We start from the raw sequence: 19,911 nt of genomic DNA on the forward strand, positions 1-19,911 counted from the left end.
ATCAGCTTCTGGTCTCATCAAAATTACTTCTCCTTTGACTCTTTCTTTTGCCAAATTTTAGTTTTAAATGGACATGCCATACCAGCGCAAAGTTGCTTTTGAATACATCTGGGCACTAAAAGTACAGCATTGTGATCCACTGTTGGCTACTTTTCAAGAAGGCTTTAGCTACTTTCCATTGAAAGTAGTTGTATACAGCAGTTCCACAACAGTTTTCAACTACATGCTCTCTTTTGAACATTGACCGTACACGGTCCAGCCATATACTTGTCATGGGTACACTAGGCCTCACCCTTGTTCTTTGTTTTCTTCTCCATTTTATATTCTGTTTTCTGCATCTTTGGGTCCAAAGTTTAGTAACTATAACAGGATGTTCTGGCCACAATGGACCTAGCAGTCACAGCTCCTGAAACGACCCTCTTACAAAAAGCTGTCTCTCATCAAGGTGTCATGCTCAGACAGAACAAACAATTACTATGGACTTCAAAAGCAATCAAGCCATTGAAAACCAGATTACTGAATTTACCCATTAAGTTTCACTGTTGACTCTGCTGCTCCGCCACCTCAGTTTATTAATCCAGCCCCTGCGCTCTTGTCCTATGCCACAGATCCACAACCCTTCGTCGGTGAGTTAGACAAATGCAGAGGCTTCCTTCTACAGTGTTCTATGGTGTTCCAACAGCAAAACCTGACATTTCCATCTGACCAGTCCAAGGTAAATTACATGGGATTGGTGAAGGGAAGAGCTATGGAGTGGGCTGAGGCAGTTTTGTAGCAGCTATAACTTCATTTTATGAGGATTTTGTTACCAGATTTCAAGCTGTGTTTGACCTCACGTGATGAACCATCTAACCTAAGCCCTCTTGTTTCCCTTGCTATAAGGCTGGATAGCCAGTAGGAACTCACTCATCTTCCCTAACTCTTGTGAGAACAAGAGTCCAGTCTGAGGTAAACTAGTCTGTCACACATCTCCTCAGCAGAGGCGCCAATGTGGTTAGGTCGAGCACGCCTGTCTCCGGAAGAGTATCTTCATTGCATAAGGGCGGGTGAGTGCATTTACTGTGGACAATTGGGACATTTTCTTGCTGCTTACCCTAAACAGCCAAAAGACAGAGCTCATCAATAGATAAATCTGGTGAGCCAGATGAATTCGTCCTCCCCATCTAAGCCCAGATTTCAAGTTCAAGCCACTCTATGCACTAATCAGCTTTCTCTGCCTCTGCTTGCCCTCATGGATTCTGGTGCTGAAGACAACATCCTGGATCATGAATTAGCGGTTCAGTCAGGAATCGCTTTAGAACCCGTACAAAAACCCCTCACTGCTAATGCTCTGGACGGGAGATTTCTGGCCCGCATAACACATCACACAGTCCCCATAACCCTGATACTAAATTAAGATAAGTATCCCTTGCCTCTCATTAGTTCTGCTTTTGAACCCGTCCAGGGAGCCACGGTGTTCACTAAACTGGATCTGTGAATCGTTTACCACCTGGTCAGGATAAAGGCATGAAATGAGTGGAAGACAGCCTTCAATACACTTCTTGGCCACTTCGAGTACCTGGTGATGCCCTTTGGTTTGACCAATGCTCCACTGGCACTGGTCAACAATGTGTTAAGGAACTTCCTCCATCGCTTGGTTTTTGCACTTCGTTTTTGACGACATCTTCATCTTCTCCAGGAACATGACTGAACATGTGTCCCACATCTATTAGGTCTTTCAAAGATTGTTGGAGTTTCATTCCAGCAATGTGAGCTTTTTGGTAAATCATCTAGAGTGGATAGATGAGGACAGATCCAGAAAGGTAAACGCAGTGTCTGAATGGCCACAACCCACCATCAGTAAAAACTATAAAGATTCCTGTGCTTTGCCAATTTCTACAGGAGGTTAACATAAGGTTACATAAGAGACTTTAGCAGAGTGGCAGCACCCCTTTCCAGACTCACCTCATCCTCCATTAAGTTTGCCTGGTCATTTGAAGCTGATTCCTCCTTCAGTATCCTTAAGAGGCTCTAACTGGTTCAGCCCGATCCCTCATGTCAGTTCATTGTGGAGGTGGATGCATCTGATACCAGAGTTGGAGCAGTGCTGTCTCAATGTTTTGGTCCAGACCAGAAACTACACCCTTGCACTTTCTTCTCTCATCACCTTACCCCTGCTGAAAGAAATTATGATGTGGGAAAAAGAGTTGTTGGCAGTCAAGCTGGCTCTGGAGGAATGGAGGCACTGGCTGACTACCATTTTTGGTGTGGAGTGACTATAAGAACTTGGCATACATACAGTTGAAAACATGTTTAAACTCCAGACAGTAACAAGCCAGAAAATTGCCTTTTTGTCGCAGATTCTGTCCATTCCCAGGCCCTGCAGTGGGTCCACATATCCCAGTTCTCCTACCATCCAGGGATGAATTGTACCCACATGCTGCTTAGGAGACAATACTGGTGGCCTACTATGGAGGCTGACACAAGGGAGTATGTTGCTGCCTGTTCTGTCTGTGCTCAAAGTAAGTCTTCTCATCGTCCACTGGCTGTTCTGCTTTGCCCCTTACCTTTTCCTGGTCACCCTTTGTCCCATATTGCCTTGGACCTCGTCACTGAGTTACCACTATCACAAGGCAACAGTACCATACTCATCATAGTTGATCGCTTCTCCTAGGCTATCCATTTTGTTGCGAAGTCAAAACTGCCATCTGCTCGTGAAACTGATCTTTTGATTAATCAAGACTTTTGACTGCATGGTATCCCAGTTGACATTGTCTAGGACAGAGGTCCCAAGTTCACCTCCCCGGTTTGGAAGGCTTTCTGCCAAGCATTAGGAGCCAGTCAGTCTCTCCTCACGGTTCCACCCCCAAACCAATGTGCAGACAGAAAGGGGCAACCAAGATCTGGAGTCTGCTCTGTGTTACAGCCTCCAATCCATCTACCTTGAGTACTTATTTGACCTGGATTGAATATGCGTACTATTCCATCCTACTGTCAACAAGGAGGTTACCTGGCGCCATTAAAATTTATCCTACTTTCCATGTGTCCCAGTTGAAACCTTTTTCTTCCAGTCATCCGTTTTCCATCAATACTGTCATAGGTAGACTAGGTCTCTCCCTTTTTCCCTGTGTTCTCCTCCGTTTTCCCCTTCCTTATGTGCTTGTTTGTTCGTTGTTCACCCTGTCTGTGTCTATATGTGTATGTGCATGTGTCTGTCGGTCTTAAGCTGGGTGTGGCCACCTTCATCTCCCGCCAAGTAACAACTGACTAATCACCTCATCAAGACCTTCATCAGTGTTTAGGCCCTGGCTCATCCCTCCAGTCTCTGCCAGATCATTTAGTCTACTTTATGTTAAGGCCAAGCTCCAGTCTATTGTTCTTCGGGTGAATTTACATGCTTCTAACCCTGACTTTCCCTGTGATCCAGATTCATACCTTCAGTCTGCTGCAGTTATCAGTCACGTCCAGCATCCACGTCACGTCCATCTAAAGATATCCAGTGTTGAGAATGACTTAACATGGAGGGAACTTCAGGAAATGTGAATTTACCAGAGTTGGAAAAAACTGTTGGCTGTTTGCTGAGCAAAGGTACACATATATATATCCAACTTTATTAATAATTCATTCACTTTGAAATACAGTATGAAGTTTCATGTTCACGGTATAAATGCATTGCACACATTGTAGTAGGCAGCAACTTATAAAGTAAAGTATGAAGAAAAGAAAAAAACATAAATTAATTCATTTCGTAGTGAAAATAAATTTGAGTAAAACGATTAGAGGTAAGAACCCAATTTATTTATTTATCAACACATCACTTACATACATAGTGAAACATGTAGTCCACTGATCATCTTATGTGTTAAGCTGATGTATTGTCATACCAGTTGTCTTTGCATAACTGTCACCAAGAAAAGGGGCTAGTCATTTGTTGTTCCTGATGATTACAATGATTGTTGTTCACTACAAATCCCTGACAGTAAAAAAAAAGAAAAAGAAACCTGACAAAATGTCATTTTGACTTTCTAAGTGTTCTCATGTGGACTCCTCCGTAAACCACCTCAGCACAGGGTCTTTGTTCTCTGCCACCCATTTGATGTTGGCTGTGGTCTTTTCTATGGCCTGCTCTAGGGCCAAGGTGGCTGAGCCAAAACCAGCATGAAGGTTTTCTTCTTTGAATTTCTTCAGCTGGAGAGAGAGACAAAAAAAAAAAGGTACAAAAAATCAATTTCTGCATTAGTTGTCTTTCTTTTCTTCTAAATACTCTCAGGAAAATGCAGTGTGTTTCGGTGTGGTTGTGTCTGTGTGGGCTGCAAACCTCCTGTAACTCAAACTCTGTAGAGAATCTCTTTGTGATTTCATTGACAAGATTAGAAAAGGAAAATGATCCTCTTCCATACCTAAAACACAAAGAAGGATGGAGTTCACTTTAAAGATGTAGTCATGTGATGATAGCGATCAGCAGAAGGAAATTGTGCATATCATTCTATCTCTTTCTGGGACAAAAAGATAAGTGTCCCTGTAAAGAGGAAAATCTACAAATAAAGGCAAATAAAGTCTGATGATGTTGGACAAGTGTGAAGCCTCAAGAACAGCTGCAACATAGTCAGCTCTTAAAATATGGTTAATAACGCTTAATTGTCAAAGCCTTATGATTATATTTCTGGGTTCATGATTAGCTAACGCAACCCCTTGGGCAGGACTGAAGAAATGCTCAGCAATCTGGACGAGTAAGTGAGGGTAAAATGGCAGCATGTGCACTTGGAGAAGCTACATCTCTACCTTGACATCCTCAGCATTTTTAACTTTAACACATAATTGAAAACTGCTGTGGATTTTGTGTATTAAATATCCTTCTTTCCTTAATTAATTTCTTGAGATTGCTGACTGTTTTTCTAACAAACTGTCCTCTGATGAAAGAGCTCTTACTGGTGGAAAATGTAAGTCCATTTTGCTCTAATGAAGTTCCAGGCCAGGGGCATTCCGACAACATTCCGTGCAATGGACTGGATGGTAGAGGTGGCGTCTTGCTTGCGGATCTTAGTCGGGTCTAGTGTGTACTCCAGATACCTGGCTCAAGCAAAAAATTGTCTTAAAAAGAAATCATTTTCAAATTACTATCTTAAGACATTTATTTAAGAAGAAAAAAAAAGCTAAAGATCATTCAATATTTCAAACATTTGGAGCATGTAAAAAGGTTGATACATTTGTTACCTTTGGGTTAGGGTTACTTACAAGCTTAAAATTGTAAAATCAATTGAGCTTTAAAGGTGTGTTCAGATGAATGCACAGTTGCATTAAAGGCAACAGAAAGACTCCTCACAGAAAGTGGCTGTGAACAAATGCAAATTCACTCAGGCAGCATGGATTAAGGTGAAGATTGGTCCATGGTAGTTGGAAATGTTTTAATTGGAGATTTCTGAGATCAGCCAAGTCTGAGCTGTCACACAAACACAACACAGATGTTGTGTATGTTGCTAGCTATAGCTACTGGCTCTGGACACATAAACACACTACACAGAAAAAGTTACAGTCTTATTTTAAATTATTCTACAGAAGAGCTTCAACTGAAACTTTTGTCAAATGGTGATTGTCTTGTTTTTAAACAAAATTTCATATCAATGCATTTAACCAAGTTAGAGTCTTTGAAAAGTATGGGAAATGGCTGAAACTAGTGGTCTAAAAAATAGATTGTTCATTGTTTTAAATTGTAAAAATACATGCATAGACAAGTGTCTCATCCACAAAACACTATGAATGAGGATATTCCACATGTTTGAACCCTGCACAAACCTGTTCAAAAGCCAAGGTGTTTTGGTGCAGGCCATAGCTGACCTGAGCCTGGAAGCTTCAGAAGCCAGAGTCGCGTTCTTGAACACTGTCCAGGCAAAGTCCCACTCCTTAACGCCACCGAAAGCTATAGCTCTGCAGTAAACTGTGCTTTTCAAGTTGGAATGGATCCTGGTCAAGATCACAGTAAAGATAAAGTAAATCAGAAAATGAATACAAAATACTAACCACAAAGGCTCACACACAGAGTTGGTGTGTAAATTGGTCGCTGCCTGCAGGTAATGTTTGCACAGTTGTTTCAGCTACCTGTTTGTTGTGAATTAACACCAAGTACACAAAGAGTCATGCAGTCAAATTTTATGTGATTATGAAATGTTAAAACACTTAAACTGCTCTGTACTCACGGGTTGTGACTTGGATTTTCCATCCACTGTCTGTACCAGCTTTTGATCAACTCCCTGCAGCCCTCCACACCCATAGTGCAGGCTACCTCAATAGCATTGATCTGATTATACCTGAGAAGGAAGATGATTGAGAAAAACTGGGGAAAAACTGTAATATTGAACAACTATACTCAATATGTTAACTTAAATTATGTCACGTAATGTTAACTGATTAGGTTGTTTTTTTGTTGTTTGTTTGTTTGTACATATGTCTGCTGGTATAAGAATTCTTACTGGTCAGTGTGTCCTGTTGGTACTTTGGTCCAGTTAGCTGTAATTGTCTTGAAGTGCTCGAAAAGTGGTTGTATTTGTTTTTTGAGGTATGCCTAAAATATATCAACAATAGTTTTTATGTCCAGTCATTTATACTTTCTTTTTATACACCTTTCCTATTTGTATCAGAATAACTTTTAGTATTACCATTCGTAGTAAAGCGGTACTAACCTGTAAAGCTCCAAAGACCCCAGTGCGGTCAAACATGAGGATGTAGTAGTCAAAGTTTCTCAGAGCTGACTCCCAGGGGATGTAGTCTCTCTCCTTGGAAAGGTATTTGGTAGCTGTCAGGGCTAATGTTGTACTGATTATTTTGGCTCTGCACAAAGGAATAAAATAATTCACATGCTTTGCGTCCCACACAATGTCTGAAGTGTTTACCAATTTAAATACGTATTTTTCTTTACCTTGCTAGGTTGAACGCATCGTCTATGATCTGTGCTCTGTTGATGATTGATAAAGCCTGAAAGAAATGACACACAAAAAATTACATTTTTTCAAATTCGCATATACAGACAACCATGTGGTGATGCAAAACAGCTGCTACTTATGGAAAAAAAAAGCCCTGATAGTTTGTTTTCCTTTCCTCATACAGTTATGGTGTCTGGAAGTTGAAAAAAACCACATTTATTGGACCCTGGGATTAAAATTTAAGACCAACTGAAAATGCAATGTCAAGAATTAAATTTACCAAAACCAGCACATTTCTGATTCAACACAACTAATACAAACTCTGAAACCATAAATGCGCAGAAAAGGAAATAGTCTGACAAATGAATTATTTAAGTAAATAAAATCCAAAGACTTTGCCCTCCAACAGACCCTACAGGTCTCCATTCTGCTCTGTAGAACAGTGCACCAAAATGTACTTTTACTTGTTTGGCCAATTAGGATGTACCCACCAACCCTATCCATTGTGAATCTCCATTGTACCCAAAATCAGCATCAAATTTTAAGTTGGAATGTCAAATAGACTTAAACTTGAAGTTGAAGTACAGAATTAAGTGGGCAAGTATGCAAGATTTGTTAAAATGCATGATGTACATCTTACCCTTTAATGTATTTATCTTAAATTGGAAATAAAACACAAACAAATTTGTCACTGCATAGTATCAAAATTATTCAACAGGAGATTGAGCATGTGACTCACCTGATGGTTGTTGTTGAGCAAGGAGAGGAGACGATCCCAGTTGTCAAGATCATAGTTCACCCTGAAGTATCCAGATACGTTGGTGTTCGCCAGCACCCAATCTTCTCCTGACACTCTCATCAGACTGTTGGTGTCTAGTCCAAAATATAAAAGGAAGAGGAGCCAAAGCTGCAAAATATTTATTTAACACTATGACCAGTGAATGAGTCCACCAATCTGCTAGGACGTTATGTATTGCAGGTCAAATATAGAAGAGCAGTGGTTTTAACTCTGAACGTACCTGTCTTCTGAAGGAGCCAGTACTGTGGTTGATCCACACCTGTCTTCATCCATTTAATAGGAACAAACCATGTGTAACTGGACAGAAAGATGGATAAAGACAGTGAGACAGTGAGACAAAGTGGAATACAGGATAAGGTCAAACTGATTCCTACTTGAACTGAGAGGGCCTGTCCACTACAGAGTCTGGATCCAACAGGAAGTGTTTCTGAGTGATACTTCCTGTCCGGGTGTCAATAGTGACCACTGGGAAGCCCATCTGGAGAACCCAGCTGTTCATGATGTCATGGACAGTGCGTGGAATATGAATACCTGAAGTGTTTTCAACTGCCTGAAAACAAACAGAGGGCAGCAAGAATTTAGAAGACACACTCACACCCATGGACACATTGCCAGGTAAAATCACGCACAACACATCTGTGACCGGGAAGTTTTTTAGCAGAACCGACCTGTTGGAGATGGTCCCACAAGTCTGTATACACTGTGTTGCTGAAGGCATATGTTTTCAGGTAAGACTGGGAAGACAAAGCAGCAAGGAACAGTCAGTCAGTTACAAAGGAAATGAAGAATCTTGAATTTAAAGTGAATCTGCTTGGGTAATGTTGTGGCTTACTCAGACACCCAGTTAAAGTAAAAAGGTGAATTTGCTTTAATTTGTTATAACCACACACTCCATGACCGCCAGTGCTCCTAAGCACACACAAAGTGTAAGTTATGAGTTATGAGGCCCTATGACAGGGTTAATACTCACACTGAGTCCTCTGGCAAACACAGGCTCAGTGAGAAACTCTGACAGCATCCTGAGCACTGCCGCTCCCTGAAAACCACACATACAAAAACCACCAGAATTTGGTTGGTTTGAATTTCTTATAACAACAAAGTATTTTGCATTCAATCCAAAGCAGATATAAAAACAAGATGTCTCCAACATAGTGGAATATGGCTCAGATAGAAATGGCAAGATTCCGGATGGAGCAATGTAAAAAAGACTCTGATTTTCTGATAGCAAGGTGTTATAGTTCCACAGATCTTTTTCTGGGGATTTTTTTTCAAGGGAATAGATCAGGTAAAACATCTTAAAAGTGGAAAAAAAAAACCCTGTTCATTTCAACCACAGGGACTCCTTACTCCGAAAAATAAACAAACAGATTCATCTATATTGCCTGTAGAATGTTTGAGAAAAATATGAAAATAATCTAATAATAAATCCTTATAAATAGTAATGATAATAAATCCTTTTTGTCTGTACAAGATCCTGCATAAGATACTGTGTAAAATTCTGTCAGAGGAGCAAACCTTGCTGTAGGAGATGGTGTTAAACATCTCGCTGATTTGAGCAGGCTCATTGACCTCCTCTTCACGGCAGGACAGCGGACGAGAGGAGGCCAGGGCATCCACAGCAAAGACCTTGTGCACGTCGTACAGAATGATCATGTCTTTCTGCAGCCAAGCAGAGAGGTGAGTGAGAATGGGCAATGTAACCAAACCATATCTGTAAGAGGTTTTTGATCTGTGAAACGTACTGTAACTGCACATCTCTTATGAAGAGGTCACAAGGCTCCCTTTCTTTGAGGGCACAACTATGGCTCTTACCATGTTCCAGCTGGGCTCAGCATGGTCAGCTCCCAGGTATTCTACATATGATGCAAAGCCCTCGTTCAACCACAGGTCATTCCACCATCGTAGAGTCACCAGGTTGCCAAACCACTAAAAAGAACATATCACATAAAGAGTAAAGAGATAAAAGATTTCCGTCCCAGTAACCAGAAACCCCTCAGTTAATCTCAGCACATTCTTAGGAAACTAATGTTTCCACTAACAGCGTTTCTGGCCAACATTACAATTAAAGTTCCACTCCGAGAGTAAAAAAATGGAACCACTAGGGGCTTGAGAAAATTCCCAACCACAGAATTTCAGGTCCCTAATGATGGCAGGCCTTAAATACATCTAAAAGGGAGCAGGGTTAATTTATCCACAGATGATGAATTGTCATCTTTTCTTTTACAAGGGGATGTCCTGATTATAAGTCTGTTTTAACCTACTTTAATGTTTTTCTCTTTTTCTCCTGATTACTAAAACTGGGACTGAAAAGATGATAGCCAGTTGGCAGAAATATTATGGCCTACCATGTGTGCAAGTTCATGGGAGATGACAGTTGTAACTCTCTCTTTGTTCCTTGTGGAGGATATGATGGGGTCATAGAGCAAGGCCGTTTCCCTGTATGTGACCAGACCCCAGTTCTCCATTGCCCCAGCGTTGAAGTCAGGCAGAGCTATCTGATCTAGAGAGAACACAGACACCATAAATTCAAAGAAAAATTGTGTCCGTTAGAAATGGTCAACCAAAGCCATAACAGCACACACCCCAATATTATCCATTTCCTTTTCAATGAAAAAGATGTCTCGCCAAGCAATTCAAAACATTCACAAAATTCAGTGTTACTTTGCATATCAGACATCATCAACAAGATATTTTCCTTATAATAAGGGTACACTGGTGAATTTAGCATACATCTGATCAACCAATCAGTGCTTGATTCAATAAAGTTTCCTTTGTTTGGCTGTCCAACATTCATATGATGTATTTGACAGAGGAAGTGGGTGAAAAAACAGAAGAAATGTGCGGTTGAAATACAATTTAAAATGTGTTATTTGGTGCGTTTTGACTTTGACGTATATGCTTCCTGATAATTGAGGTTTTTAAATGTAGCTTGGCGTATTAGAGACAATACAGCATATTAGGGCTAACATTTATGTTGTGTTGCCTCTGTTTTTGCTCTTTTTTGCCTGTGCTAGCAATGTCGGTCTGTTGGTCAGTCAGTTGTATCTCAACAACTATTGGACGGATTGGAATGAAATTTTGTGAAGGTATTCATGGTCCCTAGAGGATGAAGCCTAATGACTTCGGTGATCCACTCACTTTTCCTGTCATGCCTTCACGAGGTTGACATTTGTGGTTATGAGTGAAATGTCTCAAAAACTTTTGAATGAATTGTCATGAAATTTGGTACAGATATTCATGCCCCCCTTCAGGACAAATTGTAATGACTTTTGCGATCCTTTAACTTTCTATATAGCGCCATCATCAGGTCAGATTTTTAATATGCACAATGCAAATACTTGCAAAACTAATGACATTCCCATCAGTCTCAGTCAGGGGTGTAGCAGTGAGGGGAATATTGAAACTAAGGACCCAGCACCCTAATATGGGTAGTCCGGTTTTATCTGCAATTTAGACATTTTACATAATTTGCATTATAAATAAACTTTTACTGCTGCCTGATAAAATATTTTGACAGATGCTTTCATGTTTCCAGAACAAAATTAGATCTTCTCAGTGACCAGTTTAAGAATGATAGCAGGTTCTAATCCTGTGTTTTTGGTTCCAATACTGGAGCGATCTTTTTTATATGGATTGTGCCTCAAGTTTTCTAAAGTTTTATTAAGTTACTAGGTTACTTCTGTGTTGCAAGAGACTGGGCTGGTTCTCGTTGCAAACAAATTGTCCTAATTCTGCAAATAAACATGATTCCAGTGAAGTCTTATTCAGATTGTCTTTTTTATGAAATAGGGAAATGAAATACAGTAAACCTCTCTCAGTGTAGGGGCTAGAGGAGTATGACTTTCCAACTTGGTCTTATGCCAAAGATGTAACGGACGCCTAAAACGTATGGCAGAAATAATGTCCTATATTGTTGAAAAAGCTCACAGCAAAAGCTTAACATAGTAATTAAAGTGTGTTGAGAAAAAGAGGGATAAAATATGCTGATATCAACTTCTGCTAAGTTTTTAAAAAAATGTATCATGTCTAACACTTTATTACTGATTACCATAATAATCACTAACTATATATGTGTTATTATTGACTCGTGAATGAAATAATGATGTAATAAAAGGGGAAGGGGACCCACTGAGGCTGCATTATGTGGGGCCAGATTTTTGTGCTATGCCACAGGCCTGAGCTGTACTTTGTGTGTAGTGCTTTGCTAACACACTAAAAAAAAGATATTGAACATGAAACATGGAAGGAAAGGAAATGACATTAATATTTCTGTCTTCACAGGAAAATGTTTGCCACACCACGTTGATGCTGAGCTGGCCTACCTGACTTGGCGAGTGGATATTTTGTGTTGTAGTATAGCTCATAGAACTGAAGAATCGGCCCTGTAATGTTGAGAGCATAGTCACCATGCCTGTCATCCATGGCTTTTTTTCGAGCCCAGATTCGGATCTGCAAAGATTTTGAAGGCTTGTAATCCAAAACAATGTTTCAAAAGACAAAAAAATCTTTGTCCTTAAGCTGTTCAATTAATTCTGCATTCACAGGAATTTACAGTAATACAGATGACGTGACCTCCAACCCTTGTCCTCCTTAAAATTGGTTGTTTAGTCTGCTGGTTTTCTAGGATCAAATTACACTGAATGCTGTCCTCAACAACAATCAAACTATGAAACTATGAATGACTATGATTAACAAATATTCAAAATTCTTACCAACATATTCTTGCTTTGGTTTGACTGAATGCTAACAAAGTCACTGACGATAAATGCCAACAGATATGTGGACATTCTCTCTGTGGACTCAAATGTAGTTACTCTGACAGGAATGTCATCAATGACAGAGTCTTCAGCATCTGAACAGGGAGAGGAAGAGTCAGACCTTGACACTCCATTAGCATTAACAGTATATAGTCGCTGATTTTCTAATAACATGTTATCCGTGCCATTAATAATATACAATGAAACACACATTAATTAATACGTTTGTTCCTGACATTTTCTTTGAAAATCACTTTTCTTTCACCATTTGTGGTCTTTGTATTACAGTTACCTAAAATAAAGTTTTATTTTTCAGTTAAGTTTTCTGTTCTTATTTGATTTTACAGTTTGCTTTTGTGCTGCCCCAGTTTCCCCATGGAATTAGATTTAACAGAAAATCTGATAGGACTTAATTTCTGTATTTCTTAAACGAACCAATTTCCCTGCCATTGGACAGAGCCACAGTGTCTCGGTTGTGGATGATGATGACATTAAAGACAGCTTTCATGGCTGGCTCGTCAAAGCAAGGGAAGGTTTTCCTAGCGTACGTTGCTTGCATCTGCGAGGTAGCAACAATTCTGCAAAAGGTTTCAAACACAAAATAGACATCAATCAAGTGAAATACTCCAAAGTTCCACTTTGGAACATTGGAACCATGAGAATTAACTCTCACTGTCAAGAACAGAAAAATGGTGCACCATTATGCTATGTCATTGCTTACTTCTTCACACCATCCTCAATGTATTCACTCCTGTAGAAGCCTTCCAGGTCATCTGCCAGCTCTCCCCGAAATTCAGTGTGAAGTACATAGGTCGCACCCAAAGCTAGCCTACTGTGCAGCTGAAGAACCAGATACTCTGTCTTCAACACAAGCCAAGACTTTAGTATAGCAGGCGCATCAACTTCATCCAGGCCACTCAGTTTAGCATGGTGCCCTTGGAAGTCGGTAAGGTTCAGCTTCCTTGAGTGGATGATAATAAGGTCTGTTTCCCTCACACATCTGAAGACCACCGTTGAATATCCAATGAAGATGTACAGGCCATCTGTGTTGGGCTCCAACCGGGGCCACAGGGTCACATTGTAATAGACAGGAACAAGGGAGTCTGGAAGTCTGTAGTGGTCCCAGGGCTCCTTCAGGTTGAAGGGGGCAGTAGAGACTGGAGGCATGCTGGTGCTGTCGGGCGCTCCATCTCCAGGCATGCCTTGATTCTTGGCCTTTTCCTTGTTATAGGCAATGGACAGAGCTATAATCGTGGCCAATGCACTGGCCGCCAGTACAAGCATCCCAAGGCCCACATTTTTAGTGATATAGTAGACTTTCCCCATGTCCAATTCAGGAGGACAGAGCAGGACTCCGAGGGATCTCAGACTGTGTGTGTCGAGCACAGCGGGTCACTTCCCTCCTCAGTTAATGGCTGAGCTATTAACATGGCAAAAAAATACATTTTCATAACACCTAAGGAAAGATGGAAACATGGGAATACCTTTTAATTTTAATACCATTTATTCTGTAACACAGCAGCTCTCAGATTCGTAAATGTCAAGCAATAGTGCACACTACCACTATGTGTTACAACTACAGTATTATTTAACATCAATAATTCCTTACATCGGAAAGATCTAGGTGGTCAGTGGTGCAAAGCAGTGATGAGCAGCAATGAATACTTTGGATGGGTAACTTTCAGCCCATTGAGAAAAAAAAAATCATCAGCTAATGATAAACAACCAGAATTAAAGACAAAAATTAGAAAAGTTGGGGGACAAATATAGTGACAAAGTCAGCATGTTATACAGCAGTTATTGCTGTATAGATATGCTGATAGATGCTGAGCAATATCTATCTAAAGTTTGCTAACTTTAGCCACCATAAGCTGCTCACACACTGACAAAGGATAAATGAGGTTATAAAGTTGGAAAAAAAAAAACGTGTGCTGACTATGGTCCTTTGACAGGAAGAAACAGCTAGCTTGGCTCTGTCTGAAGGTAACAAAATCCACCCACCAGAGCCTCAAACGCTTACTCATTAACATGTTATGTCTCACTTGTTTCACTCATTCCAAAACCACCTGTAAGTGTAAAAACATCATGTTGTAGTCTAACTGGTGGATATATGCCAGAACATTTCTTGGTCCTGCCCTGTCACTTCTTGGAATCTCCACTGGGCGTCTGGCAACCTCATGGTGACAACTTCAGCTTTGCAGGGGGTGGTGAGCGGTTTTTGTGGCCTTTTGGAGGCCCTCCCTTGGAGGGAGCCAGGGTAGCTGTTTTCAATTGTCTCTAGTATCACATGCTGAACTAAGCTAACCAGCTGCTGTTTGTGGTATACAGACATGATAGTGGTGTCAATCTAAGCCTCAGCAAGAAAGTGAATACACGCATTTCCTAAAATGTGGAGCTCTTGCTTCAGTAAGTATTCATAAGATACTTTTCTGAGTAACGGAATATGAACAGCTACTGCGTCATACCATGTTAGGTAGAGGGCTGCCTGCTCTCTGTGCTCTCACTCCATTTTTGGACTAGGCAAATTCTGCATATCAAAATTTCTGCTTTCTTTCATAGTACAAAACAGGACAGTTTTTTTTTTTTTTACTGCAGTACCTGCAGTATATTGAGGGACCAAAGATGGATCAAGATTATCAAGTCAGAAGCTCAAGTCTCTTCTGTTATTGCTTTTATCTTTTCTCATGCTTTGGGTTGTTATTATTATGGTACAACTGATTTATTCTCTTTTTTTATTACTGGTCGGTCCTTCTTGTCTGTATGTCTTGTATGTCTTATAGTTTATTTCCTGGTAGCAGTATTTTCCATTTATGTTTGTCATTAAGTGTTCTCTGTATATCATTTATTTTTATTATTTTGCAACTAAGAATGTCAAGAAGGAAATGTTAGCTATCACGTCTGCACAGACCAGAACAATTTTATTACAACAGAGATCAAAGTGCTGCATTTAAATACAGACTCTGGTTAATTATAGTATCGATAATCAACATTTATAACTGACATCTTGCCCTGTATATCAGGATGTGAATCAGAATTTCTTAACGTCACTGACTGCACAGGGATCAGTAACTGATATTTTACACAGTGCATACTGACATACATGATACAAGATAATGCAGAGCAAAAGACATTGGATGACATACTGTACCATGTTATTTTAACAATTTGTCATACAAAATCCTGCCTGTGCTATTTTTTTTATTAAAACATCTGTCCTTTCTTTCCGGTTCTAATAGCATTTACAGCTGTTTCCCTTACATCACCATCTAATCATTGTATTATACATGGGGGAGTATTTGAGACAACACCCAGAATAGCGAATAACAGTAATGTCAGCAGATTTGGTCATTTGTCAGCTGTTCTTAAAAAAGCCTCGTTTGTCTTGGTCAGGGGCTTTTTTTCCAAAACTATTTTATTTTTCATATCAGCAACAACTTTTATGATACCCTGCATAAAACAGAAGAGTATTCTCTTAGTGTACAGAAAATACTGTATGTTAACAATAGTATCTTTTGAATTTCCATACCATTTATTAATAGGGCATTCTTAAGGGGGGTTTATATTGTAAGTTGAAAGTTACATTAACTCTGTAGGGGAAAAACTTTATTAATGTTGAGTGTCAAAGTTCATTCTTGACCTTGGACCTTGAATGAAGTTACACACTCTTCATGTAATGACAACTGAGCCATCTCCATGACAATTGAGCAAATCTTATCTGCCGACGGAGATTGTGAGTTTAGGTTTAAAGTACCTGATGCGTGATTATGAACTTTTATTTATGTCTTACTTTCTAAAAAAACCTTTATGTCTGGAGTCATAAATGCTGTTAAGCAATTAATAAAGTGTCATGGCTGTCTGACTTTGTAATAAACCATGAATACTGGAGTTGTAAATGTTGATAGGTTGCTTATAAATGGATGGTCACCTTTGCTAGAAGGTTATTAGTCTTTGTTATGATATGAAGAGCTAAAACGGCAGCATATGTTCGACTGGAGGATGATATACACCAGCTGAAGTGATTTTTTGGGGGGATTTTTTTCAATCTGTCAGTCCAAACATTGCTGTATTAATGCCTTATTAATCAATGATTAAGGGATGTATTAACTTATTAAAGCCTTTAGCTGCAACTTGTGAATCCCTTATAAAGTATGCCTTACTGCAAAACGGAAACCTTTTCTTGGTGAACAGCACATACAAGTTTATCTTCCCTTCACACACCTACTTAAGATTAAGAATAACTAAATTGATGATTTATCTACAACCCATGGTTCTTTGTAATAGTAATTTATAACACTTTTAAACTAGAGAGAAGCTACAGCCAAAGATAAGGTTTCCTTTGTTATAGGAAAGTCAATTTGGAAACAAGTTTACCTCAGCTGACTTCCAGTATTAAATTCCACTACAGGTCTAGACATTTGTTTTTAAAACTTTACTTGCATACAGATAATTAACCTTGTGGTTAAAGTATAAATGAAAGACAGAATAGAAGAAAGAAGAAAGATTCTGGTGATGGAAATTTGAATTCCTACTATAACCAGTCTTGGTATTTCAACCTGTTGCTTCCTTAGCTCAAGCAGTAATAAATGAGACCAAATGAAGAGCAGCTGTGATAAGGCACATTTTATGAGGCTTATCTTCCATTTTATTGATTTATTTAGCTCAAGAAAGACAACAAGGCTGAAAAGATTCATAAAATTATCCTGTACAGCCATCGGCACGTGAGTTCAACACCGTACAGGTACAGAACATTTGGAAATGATGTGCCCGAATCTGATTAAACCCTCTGCAGACCAAGACCATACAAACACAGACATTCTTGGATCCCTCCATAATACCAAACATGCTCTAAGACATCTGTGCTTCTGCAATGCAGTGCCTTGTTCTCCATAGCGACAGGTTGGAACTGCCTCATTTCAGTTATGTGGAATAACAGACTGAATTTCAAATATGTCAGTTTACCAAATGGATACTTTTCATTTACAGATACCAGAAAATTAATATTATTCATTTACGGGTAACATCCAGGGGAAAATCAGATAAATTTAGCTTTACTTTTAGCTAATGCTAGCCACGACTATCTCACACTATGTCACAATCTAGCTTTTCATTAATGCAGCGCTCCTATTTTAGTTGTTTAGTTTAGTCTAGTGCCTACTGTCTGATTCCATGTGGCAGAGAGTGCAGTAATCGCACTGGTGAGCTCTACAGAGGGCAGTTATTGCATTCTGGCTTGGTTTTTAGCTCTGTTTTGTAGCAGAAATTACACATTTCTATGGCACAGCCTGCACAGCCTAACAATTTTTCATACGGTAAAACTGATATGTAGGCTTATATCTGTCTAGCCAAGGTCTTATTTTGCCCACATATTTAGTATCTGCATATTGCCTTTCTAGAGCAGTACACTACATACATATTCTGTCTGTTAGAAAATGTGACAAACAACAAAAATGTCCATATTTTAATTAAAAATTACTAATAAATGGTTACATTGGGCTTGTCATGACAAGTGTGACTCTATATTTACTGACTTTATATATACTGTGTATATATACAAAGTTTAATTAAATATAACAGACCAGAAGGATTCCGTTCATGGTGCAGTGCTAGTGGTCAAAAAAGATCATATCATTGTTTTTAAGAGTGAAGCACTATCAGTTTATGAAATAGGCAAGCAGGGGTTAAAAAGAAAGTAGTGGAAATTAATAGGCAGTCTGTTGGATAAATGTTTCTAATGCTCCAAATGTCCATTTAGGCCAAGTAGCATTATAAGCCAAAGAAATCCCTAAGACTTCCCCCATACCAGCACATAGAGAAGTAATCTTATTAGTGGGAATGTTTATCTCAGTGCCCGGAAATTACATATTTGCATGGAGTAAAGATGACAACAAATGATCCATATCACCACGTATGGTTCATGGTGTGATTTTAACTCACTCTTCTCCAGTTCCCTGCAAGTACTGTGTATTAACAGTCAACACCCATGCAAGGAGTCATCTTTGTAATCATGGGATCATTATGAAATGTTTTACATACATACATACATACATACATGCAACTTCTGTTTTTGTTTTTTGTGTTTTTGTAAATTAAAAGAGTACTAGTTAGTAGTTGCAGATGTATTTTGCTTTTTGCACAGAACTGGGGACATCTTGCAAGGACTAAAACTGCAGACTTGCTTTTTTACTACAAACCTTAGTCTTGGCCAAATATGGAGAAATACATCACCAGCATGACACACACTCACTTTGTTTGCACCATCTCTCTCTTCTCTCACACTTTGTCCTTTCCTATTTCAACCACATTTCCTGTATGGGGTTAATAAAATTAATCTTAACCCAAGAATGTCAAAGTAATTTACCTCTAAGCACACACGTGCACACACACGTGCACACATACACATAGGCACACATACACACACACACACATACACACACACACACACACACACACACACACACACACTTTTGCATTATCATCCTACCCGCAGATGAACTTGTAACCTATCAGCTATGTGGTCTCAGCTCTACACTGTAAAGATAAGCTTCAGGAGCTGCAGAGTTTACATCCAGTACAGCCCACGCTGGATGTTGACAACCAATAAATCTGGAGCAGAGCCAAGAAGTCAAACTGGGACTAAAGTACATAAAAAAGCATTCCCTAGTTAAAACAAGCATTTCACATGGCATTGCCGAAGTACCACTGGACAAGTCTTTACGAGCCTTGTTATAGGTCGGTAGAATTGAAAGTAGAGGAATAATGGAGAATGAGGCAACGGCTGGCTGCTTTGTGTTAACTTTAGTGGCCAGTGCTCTTGATTACTGATTTTCATAAACAGCATCACAAAACTGCATTTCACAGTGGAAATATTCAGTCTATTCTGCATTCATGCACCATTTGTGAACAGTCAAGGATAAACCTTCTTGTTGCAGACATATTCCGAGAAGCTGTCTTCAGATTAAAAGGAGCAGTGCAACATTGCACCAGATGCCAAAAGCTGTAAAGCTTATGCACAGACAAATGCAGAGCCTTTACTGTGGAGGAAAACGCAACTTGCAACAAAAAGAGTGACTTGGCATGCAGTATGTTGGATAAATAACAAGTCAAACAGGAGAAAAACAGTACATACCGAGCCCTGATGAACGCAAGTCCTGATTAATGTCTGCATGGGACACATAAGTTGGGCTGGAGTGATCCTGGCTGATGTGAAAGCCTCACAGTCTGCATCGTGAGGCTGCAGGGGTGGAGGTGGTGAGAGCTACCACAGGTTTTTCGAGGGTTTCGGGGGGAGGAACAACTCCCTCAATTTCCCCCAGGAAAAGAGGAGAAAGAAAAAAAAAAATCAACTGGACTGTGAACTCCGAGAATATGGTCCTCAGAAGTTTAACATGATGCTAGCTGGCCGCAGCTACGGTGATTCCGATTACTTGCTGACAAACAAGAAAAAGTTGCAAATGAGTTG

At 39.6% G+C, this 19,911-nt stretch overlaps 1 protein-coding gene across 4 annotated transcripts; it reads right to left on the reverse strand.

Annotated features, from left to right (window-relative positions):
• Positions 1 to 3,587: 3,587 nt before the first annotated feature.
• Positions 3,588 to 19,846, reverse strand: LOC120788306 (aminopeptidase N-like). Of its 4 annotated transcripts, none has more exons than XM_040124020.1 (22): positions 19,579 to 19,846; positions 18,697 to 18,757; positions 13,174 to 13,872; positions 12,888 to 13,030; positions 12,408 to 12,547; positions 12,018 to 12,144; positions 10,041 to 10,195; positions 9,508 to 9,621; positions 9,211 to 9,354; positions 8,666 to 8,731; positions 8,364 to 8,429; positions 8,070 to 8,245; positions 7,916 to 7,992; positions 7,636 to 7,769; positions 6,893 to 6,948; positions 6,657 to 6,804; positions 6,447 to 6,538; positions 6,174 to 6,284; positions 5,773 to 5,940; positions 4,909 to 5,049; positions 4,298 to 4,379; positions 3,588 to 4,167 (listed from the first exon to the last, which is right to left on the reverse strand). In XM_040124020.1, exons 3-22 carry the CDS (start codon positions 13,776 to 13,778, stop codon positions 4,015 to 4,017), a joined length of 2,898 nt encoding a protein of 965 aa, XP_039979954.1. In that variant the 5' UTR covers positions 13,779 to 13,872; positions 18,697 to 18,757; positions 19,579 to 19,846; the 3' UTR covers positions 3,588 to 4,014. The 4 variants fall into 4 exon arrangements, with proteins under 4 accessions (XP_039979954.1, XP_039979944.1, XP_039979962.1 ...); XM_040124010.1 differs by having other exon boundaries at positions 13,174 to 13,908; XM_040124028.1 differs by lacking the exon at positions 18,697 to 18,757.
• Between the last annotated feature and the right edge of the window lie 65 nt (positions 19,847 to 19,911).

Source organism: Xiphias gladius, chromosome 1 (assembly GCF_016859285.1).
Source record: "Xiphias gladius isolate SHS-SW01 ecotype Sanya breed wild chromosome 1, ASM1685928v1, whole genome shotgun sequence".
NCBI classification, from domain to species: domain Eukaryota; kingdom Metazoa; phylum Chordata; class Actinopteri; order Istiophoriformes; family Xiphiidae; genus Xiphias; species Xiphias gladius.